The sequence below is a fragment of the Anabrus simplex genome, chromosome 3, assembly GCF_040414725.1.
Source record: "Anabrus simplex isolate iqAnaSimp1 chromosome 3, ASM4041472v1, whole genome shotgun sequence".
Classification (NCBI taxonomy): Eukaryota; Metazoa; Arthropoda; class Insecta; order Orthoptera; family Tettigoniidae; genus Anabrus; species Anabrus simplex.
The window spans coordinates 1136392-1150809 of NC_090267.1; the positions used below are offsets into that span (position 1 = coordinate 1136392).

A 14418-nucleotide genomic window follows, 5' to 3' on the forward strand; every position below is an offset into this window, starting at 1 on the left:
ATGCATCAGCCTGCACACCAGTGTACAGTTCTGTTTCATTTTATCTATGTTAATTAGTGATTGACGTTCATTTAAGTGCAACATTTATTATTATGTATTTGTATTCTGATGACATTTTGTTTTATGTTAGTGTTATTTTCATTGAAACTGTATTTTGTCTTGATTGAATGCAATCAACAGAGGGGAGAATGTTCCGTCCTCTTAGAAAATTTATACAGAGCGCGCTCTTGTCCGCGTCTCTATTGAGTGTCCAGAATGCATCTGGTTTCCGGCAAGAAAAAGAGACAGGCTCGAACTAGACAACATGTCGGCGAGACATGCATTCACGGCCACATGGCCTCCAACTTAATCAATAGCCATCCAGGCATTTCAGTTTATTGTTTAACGTGTAAATAGTTTCTATGTATTTTGTTAATCATGTACAATTGTAATAAAAGTTTCATTACGTGTAATATTGGTGAATGACTTGGCCCTATGGTCTTATCACGTGCTTAACCAAACTACAGTCCACTACCAGAATAATCATCGCTGTTTAGTAATACAACATGTGTGCTACAGCATTCAATTCGTCACCAAACAAGAGGAGAGGCCCATTAATTCCATAACCTGTTAGTTTTTGCAGCAAGATATCGTGGTCAACAGTTTCAAAAGCTTTTGAGAAGTCTGTATAAATGCAGTCCACCTGAGAGTGGTTCTCCATTGCATCCATGAGGAAGTGATAGAGTAGAAGAACATTGCTACAGGTTGACCGTCATGAAAAGTATCCATGTTGCTCATGATGTTTCTAAAGTGAGGTGTGATTTTGTCAAGAATTGTTTAGTCAACATTTCGAAATATGGGAAGAAATTGTAACTGGTTTATATTGTTTTATGCCAATTTTATAACCATATTTGAAAACTGGACTAACAAATCCTTTCTTCTATTCCTCTGGGAAAACATCTTGGTTTAATGATAAGTTGAACAGATAAAAGAGTGCTTCACATAATATAAATGAGCAGTACTCGAGGGGGTAATTTGAAACACCATCAGGTCCTGCAGTTTCCCTTAATTCTTGAATTCTTAAATTTCAGCCTTACTAATGTTTATAACTGACAGATTGAAAGAGAAAGGATAATCATATGAGATGCTCTTACTGTTCTGATAAGAAGAGTAAACAGAAATGAAAAGTGCTTAGCAGAAAGATTGACAATGTTTTCTCCAGTATCTGCTGCAACTTCATTATGATGCACTGTTGAAGGATGGCCTCTTAGAGCATATATATTGCCAGAATTTCTGTGGATTGGAAGTAATCCTTTGTTCACAGTTGAAGACATAATTTGCATAGAAAGATTTGGATTTAGACTTGCATTCATTTCTTAACTGCAAGAAATGCCGATAATCACTATTGAGACCTGATATTTTGTACCGCTTGTGTGCTTTCTTCTGTTCAATAATCAGTGACTTCAGTTTTGGGAATTTGGGAGTCTTAAAATTTCGTATAGGGATGTTAAATTCCATGCCAAAATGTAGTAATGAATAGAAGGTTTCAACTGCTTTATCAATTGATACATTCTGAAGCATCACCTTCCAGCTGTACTGTGACAGGTATTAGTTAAGTCCATTATAATCACCATAAAAATGTCAAAATAAATAAATGTCAGCAGGTTGTATATCTCATTTAGAGGTAAAGAAATCTCTAACGCTGGGTGGTGTCTATCGAGGGGGACAATACTTTCATTACTCGATTTAACTTCAATGGAACTGGAGTTACTGAAAACCAAATTGAGAATGTGATTCAGAAAATTTGGGGTACCATTGAACTGATTTAAAGAGAGATAAGAGAATGTGTCTATAACTAAACTGGACTACACCATGAGGTTACCTACCGACACAAGGCCAGAAGATGTTTCTTCATTTACTGTCCAATTAAGGTAGTAGATTTTAGTCACTAACAAGGAGCAATAAATGGTTGTCGAGATTTGACATAACTTTTTCAACAGCAATGCATTGTTCGAAATATTTTGGACAGGAGACCTGGGTGGAAAATATACAGCACCAATAAAAGTCAGGGTCACAAACAACTGTTCAACTGTGCTAATGCACGGTATCAGAGTAGGTTTTAACCTCTTGCTAATAGAGATCATTACACCCCCATCGGATGCCTTCATACTCGTTAAAGAAGACCTATCACATCTGAAAATAGATACGTTTCGAGTTCTAGTTCCTCATCACTAATTTCATCATTTAATTTTGTTTCATTTAACATCATGAAGTCATAGTCACCTAAACATTAAGAAATTCTAAGTTCAGTTAGTTTGCTTCGAAGTCCATTTACATTTTGATAGTATCCTCTAAAGAGTTCACCTAACCCTTTTATTGATGTCTTTCGTGCTTTCTTAGTATTGTGTATCTGACCTCTGAACTGATTTCCTATCAACATGCTGTATTTCATTCCTGATATAGGTTATACTTTCTAAATCATATACTGTATCACTTACGTTTCGGCCATTAGGATTTGCAACCCCCTCGTTTTCTTAATTAGTTTCCCGAGAGCATTCTTCTAGATATTATGTTGAGAAGTTTGCAAAACTTAGAGATTCCTTATCTGTTTAGATGTACTCCATCTTTTCCAAAATCACTGCCTCTAAGCCAACTGTTAGCATCTACAAAAAGGACTTCTCTATTACGGAATAACCAGTCAAGAGTGGAGTTTACTGCATCTATGTAACGATAATCCACATCGTGCTAATATAAAATGCCACTGAAACACAGCCTTGCCACTGGAAGCCTCCTTTTAGGGCAGTAATAAGTCTATCAGTCTCGGCCATTATGTCAGTGAGTGTTGACAAATTGTGCCATTATGAACAATCAAGGCGTCACCATTTTCTGTAATAGTACTGCTGTTGTGCAAGGTGACCGACTCGTATTATAGCAGTACCCAATACCCCACTGTTACTGTAAGGGCATTTTTTATTTTCTTTGTCTTTTCGGCTGAGTCACATCCAGCACATTGAGTCACTAAATGATTACTTTAAATGTGGCATGTTTCCGGATATGTCTAAACTTAACCTCTACAAAATCACTTTCGCGTTGTCTCGGCATTTCAACATTATTTTGTTTTATGTTTATCAACTCGAGTAGTGCATTTCCTGGATCATCTATGGATGAAGGTTCAAGTTCCAGAGACCTTGCTTTGAAACTCAGATACGAAGAGTCCAAAGTGGGGTTATCGGAAACGAGATTTTCTGCCGGATCCGACACTTCGCTACCAAGCAGTAAGACTATCATTACTTCCTTTGCACATCACACACATATTGTTATTGAACGCTACACTCAGAGATCACTGCTTACCGCCATGTTGTGACCGATTAGTCGTAGAGTTCAGGTATGTCCAGTATTTAGTATTCACATATACAGTTCTATTGGATGTTTACCGTCAAGGTTGGTGCATTAATGAGCTGTATTGGGTCCTATTATGTCTATATATTCGTTCAATGCGTTGAATTCCTCTGGAAGGATCTTGCTGACTTCGTCCTCGAGATACTGCCAGATGTAGGTTTTCTCAGCCTCTTTCTTGTCATTATTGAAAGAAGTACATCGGTAATCGGCGAAAACCCTTTGTTTCCACATCTGAAGGTTATTAGTGAGAGAGATTAAAACCCGATCGTAAAATATTTCAAGTCTGGTAATTTTTTAAAGAATATTGTTCGAAAGGCGCTTGTACCACGTTAATTTTTGGATTCTGGTTTCCCCTTAACATTCTACAACCGTCTAACTCAAAAGCCGCATTGTGATTCCCTTAACAGCTATAAGGGATATATTGCTAATATTCTTGACCTGAGAGAGTTGCTTTTTCTTGTCGGTCTAACAGAGGGTTTGAGTATATACTGTACCAAAGTTTGATTTGTTTATGTTTAGACTTTACCTGATAATAATGGGGAACTCTGACTTGCTCAGCCATGAGCTCAGGCTCTGCAGAGCCCGAAGATTTGAAAGCACTACGATTATAAGGATGGTCAGAAAATCTCTGATGTTGATATCCGTGTCATCATCAACGTATAGAAACTGCTGATGCAATTAACAAGGGTTGAAGGCCGATTTGCCACTCGGAATAACATGGAAGAGCATTGGTGATTTGTATAGAGTGCCTGTGTATTAAGTGCTATGTTCAGTATGTTCTATTTTCAGGAACATCTCTTACTTATGATGGAGACAGGCGGTAGTGTTGTTTAGTATCTGCAAGTATGTTCGCCCTCAAGTTGTTCTTAATACGTGCTTCTTAATACACTCTGGACTAAGGCTCTTCAGATGTTCTATTTATGGAAAAGACGACCTTGTAATATGACGAAGTAATTCAGTGTCTGCTTTGAGTTTCCTTCTGAACCATAATTTATGACGGACTCTTTCTCAGAAAACATAATGTTTCTCTTTTTTTTCTAGTGTGAAGAACGTTGCGGTGTATAGAGGTCCCCTGGATTCCTGTGATAATAGCCAGGAGGTATCAAAAACAGAAAGTAAGCATATGTGGCATTTGCCAACTGATACTGGAGAAGGGCCGTACCGCTGTGAAGTATGCAATCAACATCTCCTGTCTCATCCAGGAGATAGGCCATTACGGTGTAAGGAGTGTTACAGCATATCGCATGTAAATTCTAATTTAAAAGACAGCCCTTCTCACTGTGCGAACCGGCCACACCGTTGTAATGAATGTGGAAAAGTGTTTTCCCGAAAGGATAATCTTAGGACTCATCTTTTAAAACATACTGGTTATCGACCGTACTTTTGTAGTGTATGCGGTAGAACTTTCACCCAAGAATTTCGTCTTAAGAGCCATATGTATAGCCATTACGAGAAACGTCCACATGGCTGTACTCAGTGTGGTAAATCATTTTCACTGAGATCTAATTTGAAAACACACATGCTCACACATACTGGTGAACGTCCACATTGTTGCAGTGTGTGTTCTGCTACATTTTCACTTAAGGCTTCGCTTAAATCCCATATGGTAACCCATACAAAGGACCGTCCACACCGTTGCGATGTGTGTGGTCGTACTTTTTCTTTGGTCTCTAATTTGAAGGGTCACATGCTTATCCACTCAGGTGAGAGGCCGTTTAGTTGCAATGAGTGTGGTTCTACTTTCATTCACAAGGCTAGTCTTACTAGCCATCTTTTAGTTCATTCCGGAGAACGGCCATTCTGTTGTAGGGTGTGTGGTAATTCGTTCTTCGATGTGACTCGTCTTAAGAGACACATGAGAATTCATTCTGGAGAGCGGCCATTCAGGTGTACTATATGTGGATATTCATTCTCTGATAAGGCTCATCTTAAAAGACACATGCAGGTTCATACTAACTTTCGGTCACATTCCTGTAATGAGTGTGGTAAAATGTTTTCACGGGAGAGTTATCTTAAGAGACACCTGTTGTCTCATTCATAATAAAGTCCTATCCAGAGTGAGTATGTATTAGAGGTAGAGTTGTCGGCGATAGATGTTTAATTTTACTCACAGTGAGAATGCTACTGTGAAATTAGATCTTGTGTTGCTTGCATATAAGTAGTGTGATTTTCGTGCATTATAAACAACGTAATACTTTAACTGGTGAACTCGATCACATATTAGGTAATTGAAAATGTTGTACGTAATCTACATCAGTGTTGACAGCCTTGGTCTACTATATGGTTACCTGCCCTGGTTATAGTTTCTTCGATGATGTAGCAATACGAACCAGCAGGACACCGTAAGGTACTTTCTGTTTCAGTTGTTATTTGAGTAAAGGGCGTCAGAGAAGCAAATAGTACAACCTACTGCAGTAAATGAGAATTTGATATATTGGAGGATTGGAATCCTTGTGGAGAAACGACCTAAGAAATATGGTTGATGGAAATATGAGCTAAAAGTATTAAGGCATGACGAGCTCGGAATAATTGACAAGTGAACTGATGGAGTATTCAGTACAAACTACAGGAGTCAAAGGTTGTCTTGTATGGTTATGAAGAGGTTGAGGAAGCTACCATTTATGATAGATTGACATATCACGGCACAGCACGAGACATGTGACCATAGAATTCTTCTGTCTTGAAGGAGATTCAAACTTGTGTACCTATTTAGAAAAATTATTTAGTGCAACTTCCTCCATGTAAAATTTGATTTATTCTTGGTACTTGACAGTTATACAATAAATCAGCAAAAGTATCTACTCGATGTTACCTTCCAGTTTAGCATTGTTTTCTTTGGTATTTACAGATGAATTCACTCATATAATTTGGTGAATTGAGTACTCGCTCCTCTGTTACATTCCTGTCAGGTTTATTATAGCCCGTGCTGCAGTCCATTTACGTTTAGATCTTTAATTTTGTTATTGGCACTTATTTCTAAATTTCTGATGAGTACATTTGTACTGCATTCTTCAAAAATACCCTCCTTAGCTTTGTAAGAAAGCAATTTCTTTAGGTTCTTAATGATTGCAAGATGGGGAATGTACCATTTAGTAATGTGTTAACTTATTGTAGTATTAATAGTGTGTAATATATTAGTTTTCCTGGACAGCATCCATAATAAATATTCCCAAGCAAACTATTTATATTTCAAAACTCGAAAATTTTTCTCCCTTATCCTGAAATGTTTGACTTGCTTAGTTTGTAGTATTGTAGTGTAGTCGTATATTAATTACCTTGTTGTCGTGTGATCTTTGAGTACTGTCCCAGAGAGTATATACCTCCGTTCATTTTTGCACATAATTTATTTTATTATTCCATTTATTTTGACTATTCCCCTAACGAATGACTAAGGAGTGCAAGTGTAGGGAGTCTGGGTGTGGCGAGGCATTAAGGGTATGAGGGAGGAGTTGGAGAGTATGAGGGAGATAAATAGGATTCTCACAGAAGACAGGAAGGAAGATAGGCCTGCCTCAAAAAATGTACAGGTTACAGTAGGTGTACAAGAGGGAGAGGAGGGAAAGGGCGAGGTGTAGAAGACAGGTGGTCTAATGTTCTAAGGGGAAGGAGATTGAAGGCTAAGGTCTATATTCACGATCAGAATTCAGGACAGGTGTCTGTGAAATCGGTACAAGGCACTCCAGGTAGAGCAACAGAAGGAGGATGAGGAACAGGGAACTGTTGCTGAGATGTGGGGAAGTAGGAGGAATGGGAAATGTAGAGTAGATGATAGAAAAAGACAGGGTTATGCGAAGGAGGAAAGGGAGGTGGAAGTAGCTTCTGCAGCTATCAGGAATGATAGGGCCGAGCTGGAGGGGAGGGGATCAAATGAGGCGGGTAGGGTTGAGGCTCTGGTCATGGGAGATTCCATCATTAGACATGTGGGGAAAGTGTGTGGAGGAAAGGGAACCAGGATAGAATGTTATCCAGGAAATAGGTTGAGGCAGATGTTGAGGAAAGTAGAAGAGAAGGAGGAGTGGAAGGAGAAGGTGGTAGTGTTTCACATTGGTACCAACAACGTAAGGCAAGCTGATATAAGTACCTACATAGTTGGGGATGTGTGGGACCTGGTAAATGCAGCACGGGTGGAGTTTAAGGAAGCAGAGATTGTTATAAGTGGAATTCTGTGTAGGAGGCATACTGACTGGAGTGTGATTGGGGATTTAAATGAGACTATGGATTTGGTATGTGGGAAACGGAGTGAAATTTCTAGATCCTAACGGGTGGGTAGGAGATAGGGTTTTGTGCTCAGATGGCCTTCACTTAAACCACAGTGGTATGTAGAAGTTAGGAAATTTGTTTGCAAGTGTAATAGCGAGGTACATTCAGGGAAACGTCTAGGGAGTGGTGATAAGGGTACAGAAATCTGGAAGTCAAGTAGGAATGACATAAAATTGTTAGTGTTGAACTGTAGAAGTATTGTAAAGAAAGGAATAGAATTAAATAATTTAATAGGTATATATTCACCAGATATTGTAATAGGAGTTGAATCATGGCTGAGAAATGATATAATGGATGCAGAAATTTTCTCACAGAACTGGAGAGTGTATCATAGATATAGGATAGGAATGGTGGGAGAGGTAGTATTCATTCTGGTGAAAGAAGAACTTGTAAGCTACGAAAAAGTTAAAGATGAGAAACTTGAAAATCTAGGCGTAAGGCTCATTTCTAAAGATAATAGGCAACTTGATGTCTTTGGAGTGTACAGACCAGTAAATGGTAGCGCTCACACGGTTTCAGAATTATTTGATAAGGTTATCAGCTATGTGGGAAGACATGGAAAGGAATGTGATTGTAGCAAGGAATCTGAATGTAACAAATGTCAGTTGGGAAGGGAATGCGAACTACAGGAAGCTTGGAGTGTACAGACCGGGAAATGGTAGCGCTGACATGGATTAAGAATAATCTTATATGGTAATCAGCTATGTGGGAAACGACATGGAAAGGAATGTGATTGTAGCAGGGATCTGAATTTGCCAAATGTCAATTTGGAGGGGAATGCGAACGACAGGAAGCATCACCAACAAATTCAAATGCTAATATGGGAAGGACAGCTGACTCGGAAAGTGATGGAACCAACTAGAGGAAAAAACATCCTGGATGTGGTGCTGGTAAAACCAGATGAGCCCTATGGAGAAACCGAAGTAATAGATGGCATTAGTGATCGTGAAGGTGTTTTTGTCTTCGTTAAAAATAAATGTGTTAGAAAGGAAGGTCTTAAAAGTAGGGCTATTAGGCAGTACCATATGGCTGATAAAGCAGGCATGAGCCAGTTCTTTAAAAGTAAGTAAGTAAGTAATATGTTTTATTTATCCTGGCAAAGTTAGGGATATACTTCCTTTCTTACACTTAACCAGTCTTAACCTAGAACCCTTAATAACTACTGATGACAATAATATGATAATATGGACAATAGTAACAGTAATACCATTAACAAAAGTAACCACACTTTAAAAAAAAGATCATATCATCTATATAATATAAATCGTACGTAAAGTGCAGAATATAATTATGAATAATGAGTACTAAGAATATAATTACGAATAATGAGTACTGAGAATATAATTATGAAAAATGAGTACTAAGAATATCATTATAAATAATGAGTACTATAACAACTACTTAAGAAAAAGTTTATAAAATATATACATTTCTACAGTACACCGGAATATCGCCTTCAGTTGAGAAGTGAAGAGAAGGATTAGTAAGAAGTAGAAGAAGAGGAAGAAGACGAATATCTGTGAAAGGAAGAGGGAAATGATGATGAAGAGGTGGTAGGAGTAGGTGTTTTCAGGCAATAATTTGATGATTCATGCATGTTTACCTAGTATTTCTACACAGGCATGTTTAAAAGCTAAGCTGCTGGGCATGCTTCTGACGTCCACTGGTAAGAGATTCCATTGTCGGGCTGCGGTAACGGTGAATTATTTCGTGTAGATTGCTGTTCTGTTTACAGGAAGGGATAAAAACATGGTGCTGCAGGATCGGGTATTTTTGTTATGGTCTGTGGAGAGGAACTTTATTCGATCACGGAGATAGGCTGGTTGAGAACTTTTAAGAATAGTATGCAAGAAGCAAAGAGTATGAAGTGTGCGTCGTTCTTACAGGCGAAGCCACCCGAGCCGCGTGTAAGACGGTGTGACATGGTCAGCGTAACGAAGTCCACAGATAAATCTTACACAGGCATTCTGAGCGCACTGTAATTTCCTTCCCCAGTCTACTCCTAGGTTGTAAACTATGTCGCAATAATCAAAATGAGGTGATGCGAGTGATTCAACAAGAATTTTCTTTAGTTTAAAAGGGAAAGTGAATTTGAATTTACTGAGACAGCGTAGCGTTCCGTATATTTTCCTACACACAGATATAGTTTGGGCAGACCAGGACAGATGTTCGTCAAATATTATGCCAAGATTTCTTACATTTTGGCTATATTGTATGGGAGTACCACTTATGGACAACTGTGGTAACGCTGTTCGATTGAGCTTGCAAAGTAATTTAGGGTAACCAATAATTATTGCCTGGGATTTTGATGGGTTTAATTTTAATCCATGATTTCTGGCCCATATATCTATGGTCATCAAGTCTTCATTCAGGTGACGTGTTTCTGAGTGTAGGTTTTCGGGTTTGCTGTGTATATATATCTGTAGGTCATCAGTGTATAAGTGGTATTTACAGTGTTTTAATCCGGAAGATATGCCATTTATATACAAAGAGAAAAATAGGGGGCCCAGTACAGATCCTTGTATTCCTACGTCGACCGTACGCCAATTTGAATATTCATTGTTGTTATTAAGTACACACTGTTGGCGACCGGTGAGATAGGATCTGAACCACTGGAGTGCACTCGCGGAGAAATTTTAACTATTTAATTTGGATATAAGTATGTCCCTGTCAACAGTGTCGAAAGCTTTACTAAAGTCCAATAACACTAGAACTGTCAGTTGTTTGTTGTCCATAGCTTGCCTTATGTCATCAGTCACATGTGTTAATGCACTGCAGGTGCTGTGTCTCGGTCTAAAGCCGGTCTGGTGGATATCCAGAAGATTGTGTTGAATAAGATAGTCGGAAATTTGTTTGTGAACTATGAATTCTAAAGCTTTTGACAATATGCATAAGATGCTAATCGGCCGATAGTCACCGACGTCCTTCGCCAGTCTTATTTTCGGAAGCGGGCGAACTATGGCCATTTTCCATATTTCCGGATAAGTCCCCTGTTGCAGAGAGTAATTAAAAATATTCACCAATGGATGAATGATGTGGTGGAGAATTTTCATGAGCATTTCATGGCCTATATTATCTACGCCCCTAGCCCTGGTCTTGATGCGTTTCATTGAGTCAATCACTTCTTGCGGTGTGACGTGACTGAAGTAAAATTGATCTCTTTGTGGAGATGGCGTATTATCATATGTATTAATAGTTTTCTCCTTTACGACCGGATTAATTCCCGTTGGCGAGATGAAATGGTCGTTTAATTCATCTACGTTAACATTTAGTTCATCGTTAGATTTCTGGTTATTGATACCAAAATATTTTATAGATTTCCACATCGTCGCAGGGCGTACGTCAGGTCTAATCAAGTTATGGGCGTAACGTAGTCTAGCGCTTCGAATTTTAGAGGTCGTTTTATTACGGAGTATTTTATAAGTCTGGTGGTTCACTTCCGTTGGGTAGTGCTTGTATCGTCTATGAGCAGCGTCTCGTTTAGCCATTAAGTGGCGAATTTCGTCATCTATCCACGGCTTAGGAGCTCTGGAACCTTTTCCCGTACGCACTGGGGCGTGCCGATCGTAGAGTTGCGTTACTAGGTTATTAAATGTTGAGACCATTTCCTGTAGATTATTGGCGCGATTTATCTCCATCCACGGCACGGAAAGAGCATCTTCTAATTTATCTGCGTCAATTCGTCTGAGGTCCCTGAATGATATTTTCGACCTTGGTTTCGGAGTTTGTAATTGGTAGGACAGGTAGATTATGTCATGTCCAGATAGCCCCGGGGCTGATGTCTGTCCATGTTGCAGGACTTTCGCTGAATTGTTTCTTATTATTAGATCGAGAAGGGTGTGACTGCTATTAGTGTGGTGGGTTGGTCCGAGAGGTAAAATTGTCATGTTACATGCTTCGAAAATGTTACGAAACTGTCGAGTTGAAGCTGCGGTACTGTCTAACAAATTTGTGTTGAAGTCGCCCATTACAATAACGTGTTCATAGTCTGGCAGAAGGTTTAGTATTTCAGTCTGAAGGTCAGTCAAATACCCTACTTTCGGAGGCTTGTAAACTACTCCTAGCAAGCATTTCGTTCTAGTCAGTGTTATCTCTATAAACAAAAACTCTGGTTTAAGTCCATACTGTGAAGGTGAATGGCTAATTACTTGAGGGTTGAGGTCTCTGGCAACATAAGCAGCCACCCCCCCCCCCCCACCGCCTTTCCCCTCGCGGTCATTTCGTAGAAGGATGTACCCGTCTATGTCAACAGCTGAACTGGGGCATTTGCTGCTCAGCCACGTTTCAGTCATAAGAATTGCATGGAACTGGCGCGAAGAAAACAGGATATGCATTTCATCCATGCGCGTTTGGGAGAGCAAAGACTGCACATTACAGTGACAAACATTACGAGCTCTTGGAAATTGGTCCACGGTTTCCTTCAAGATAGTAGCGGCTGAAATAGTACCTGGATTTGCTGTAGCACCTATGTGAGTGAATGGAGCAGTTAACGGAAGAGGGGAGCAAAGGGGATGGAATTAAAGGAATGCGCTTAGACCTGCTGTCGTCAGAAGCATGCCCTTGTTGTGTTAAAAGGTATGCCAACTTCGGAACAGAAAATTAAAACTAAAACAGTACTAACGAGAGAACTACGGTTAAATACAGTTCAAGCAATACTGATCACTGGAGAAATAAAAGACAGTGCAAAGCTAATAACAATGGCAGAACACACTACAAACAGATTATACAAGGTAAATCACACAAATGAATCTAATTTTAAATTAGAGGGTTCTAATTAGCGATGTCATACTTGGAAAACAGATAACTGATGTAGTAAAAGATGTGATAGGAAGTGTGTTATGGGAGATTGATGAATGGGAGGGAGGAAGAGGAGAGAGAGAGAGAGAGAGAGAGAGGAGAAAGAGAAAGTGAAATTTAACTGTAGTGAATTCCTACTATGAAAGCAAGGGAAGACAATATTTCGGTACTCACATTAAAAGCGAATGTAGTTCTGTACTGATGTGGTGATGTTTGCCGATTACAATCTAGGAATATCACACATGCGGTTGATACGACGCCTTGTACCATCTGCCAACTTAATTATGATATCCCCGTGATCAGTCCAAGTGTTTCTTAGTCCATGAACAGTGATGGCTGCCTTCAGAATTGCTAGACGAGTTGCAGTCAAGTCTTCTCGTATCGTGGTAGGTGTCCCTTTCAGTTGGCGCTTCCGTGTGAAAAACTCTTGCCTGGAGGGGAAGGACGTGAACTTCACAATGATGGGTCGAGGTTTTCTTGGCACCTTCGGTCCTACTCTGTGGCTCCTGTCAATGTCAGCTTTGGTTACCTTGGCGTGCAGTTTATTGCAGAGGCTCACAACAATGTCGTCTGTGTTCTCACCCTCACTTTCATCGATACCAAACAGACGTAAACTTGACCTCATTTGGTACTGTTCCAGGGAGTCGCACTTCGCCTCAACTTCTTCTTTGAGATGTTTTATTTCACTCTCGCGGCACTCGAGTTTTTTGTTTAGGTCATTCACCAATTCAGCATTGAACTGGAGACTACGCTCAAGTTCTTTCACCACAATTTCCGTCACCTGTCTTGCCAATGCACTTACAATACTTTCCACGAAGCGTTCGGAGAGCACGGCCTCGTCCAGTACCTTTCTCACCACCTGTTCGATTTCGTTGGCACCACTGCTGGCAGTACCGCTGCTAGCTTTAATAGGATGACGCCCCATTTTTAATATTATGCTGATATACACAATGATATCGATTAAAAACTGGTCTCAAATTGAACCTTGGCACAAGTTCCACAGATCTGCACTTTTACACACCACACACTGCTTCCGTTCACCTACAAAATTCGCTTAAACGGAAAGCCGATATTCTTGCGTGCTTCCATGAGCAGAGTCAGAGTGGTAGTAACTATGATCGGTGGAAAATGGTAAAAACAAATGTAAACAGACTCTGGGATGGGCTTAAAGCAATTGTTGAGGAATGTGACAACAGTTTGTACCTTTAAAGGTGATAAGAAACGGTAAAGAACCACTTATTATAATAGAGAAATAAGGAGTCTAAGAAGGAGGTGCCGATTGGAAAGACATAGAGTTAGAAATGGCTGTGGAAGTAAGGAGAAATTGAAGGAACTTACTAGAAAATTGAATCTAGCAAAGAAGGCAGCAATGATAACATGATGGCAAGCATAATTGGCAGTCAAACAAATTTTAGTAAAAATGGAAGGGTATGTATAGGTATTTTAAGGCAGAAACAGGTTCCAAGAAGGACATTCCAGGAATAATTAATGAACAAGGGGAGTGTGTAAGTGAGGATCTTCAACAGGCAGAAGTATTCATTGGGCCGATGACCTTCGATGTTAGGCCCCTTAAAACAACAAGCATCATCATCAGCGAAGTATTCATTGAGCAGTATGTAAAGATTGTTGGTTACAAGGATAATGTCCAGATAGAGGAGGAGACTAATGCTAAAGAAGTATTAAAATTTACAAATGATAACAGTGACATTTACAATAAGATACAAAAGTTGAAAACTAGAAATGCGGCTGGAATTGATAAGATTTCTGTGGATATACTGAAGACAATGCGTTGGGATATAGTACCATATCTGAAGTACTTGTTTGATTATTATTTGCTTGAAGGAGCTATACCAAATGAATGGCGAGTTCCTATAATAGCCCCTGTGTATAAAGGAAAGGGTGTTGGACATAAAGCTGAAAATTACAGGCCAGTAAGTTTGACATGCATTGCATGTAAGCTTTGGGAAAGCATTCTTTCTGATT

At 39.4% G+C, this 14418-nt stretch overlaps 1 protein-coding gene across 4 annotated transcripts in view; it reads left to right on the forward strand.

The window, feature by feature from the left end:
- LOC136866895 (gastrula zinc finger protein XlCGF57.1) overlaps window positions 1-6657 on the forward strand; it is a 213047-nt gene extending 206390 nt beyond the window's left edge. For all 4 annotated transcript variants that reach the window (XM_067143989.2, XM_067143987.2, XM_067143988.2 and 1 more), the window contains one exon: window positions 4420-6657. In XM_067143989.2, coding sequence (XP_067000090.2) covers window positions 4420-5419 — 1000 coding nt within the window. In that variant the 3' untranslated portion in view covers window positions 5420-6657. The remainder of the gene's footprint in view (window positions 1-4419) is intronic.
- Window positions 6658-14418: the final 7761 nt, after the last annotated feature.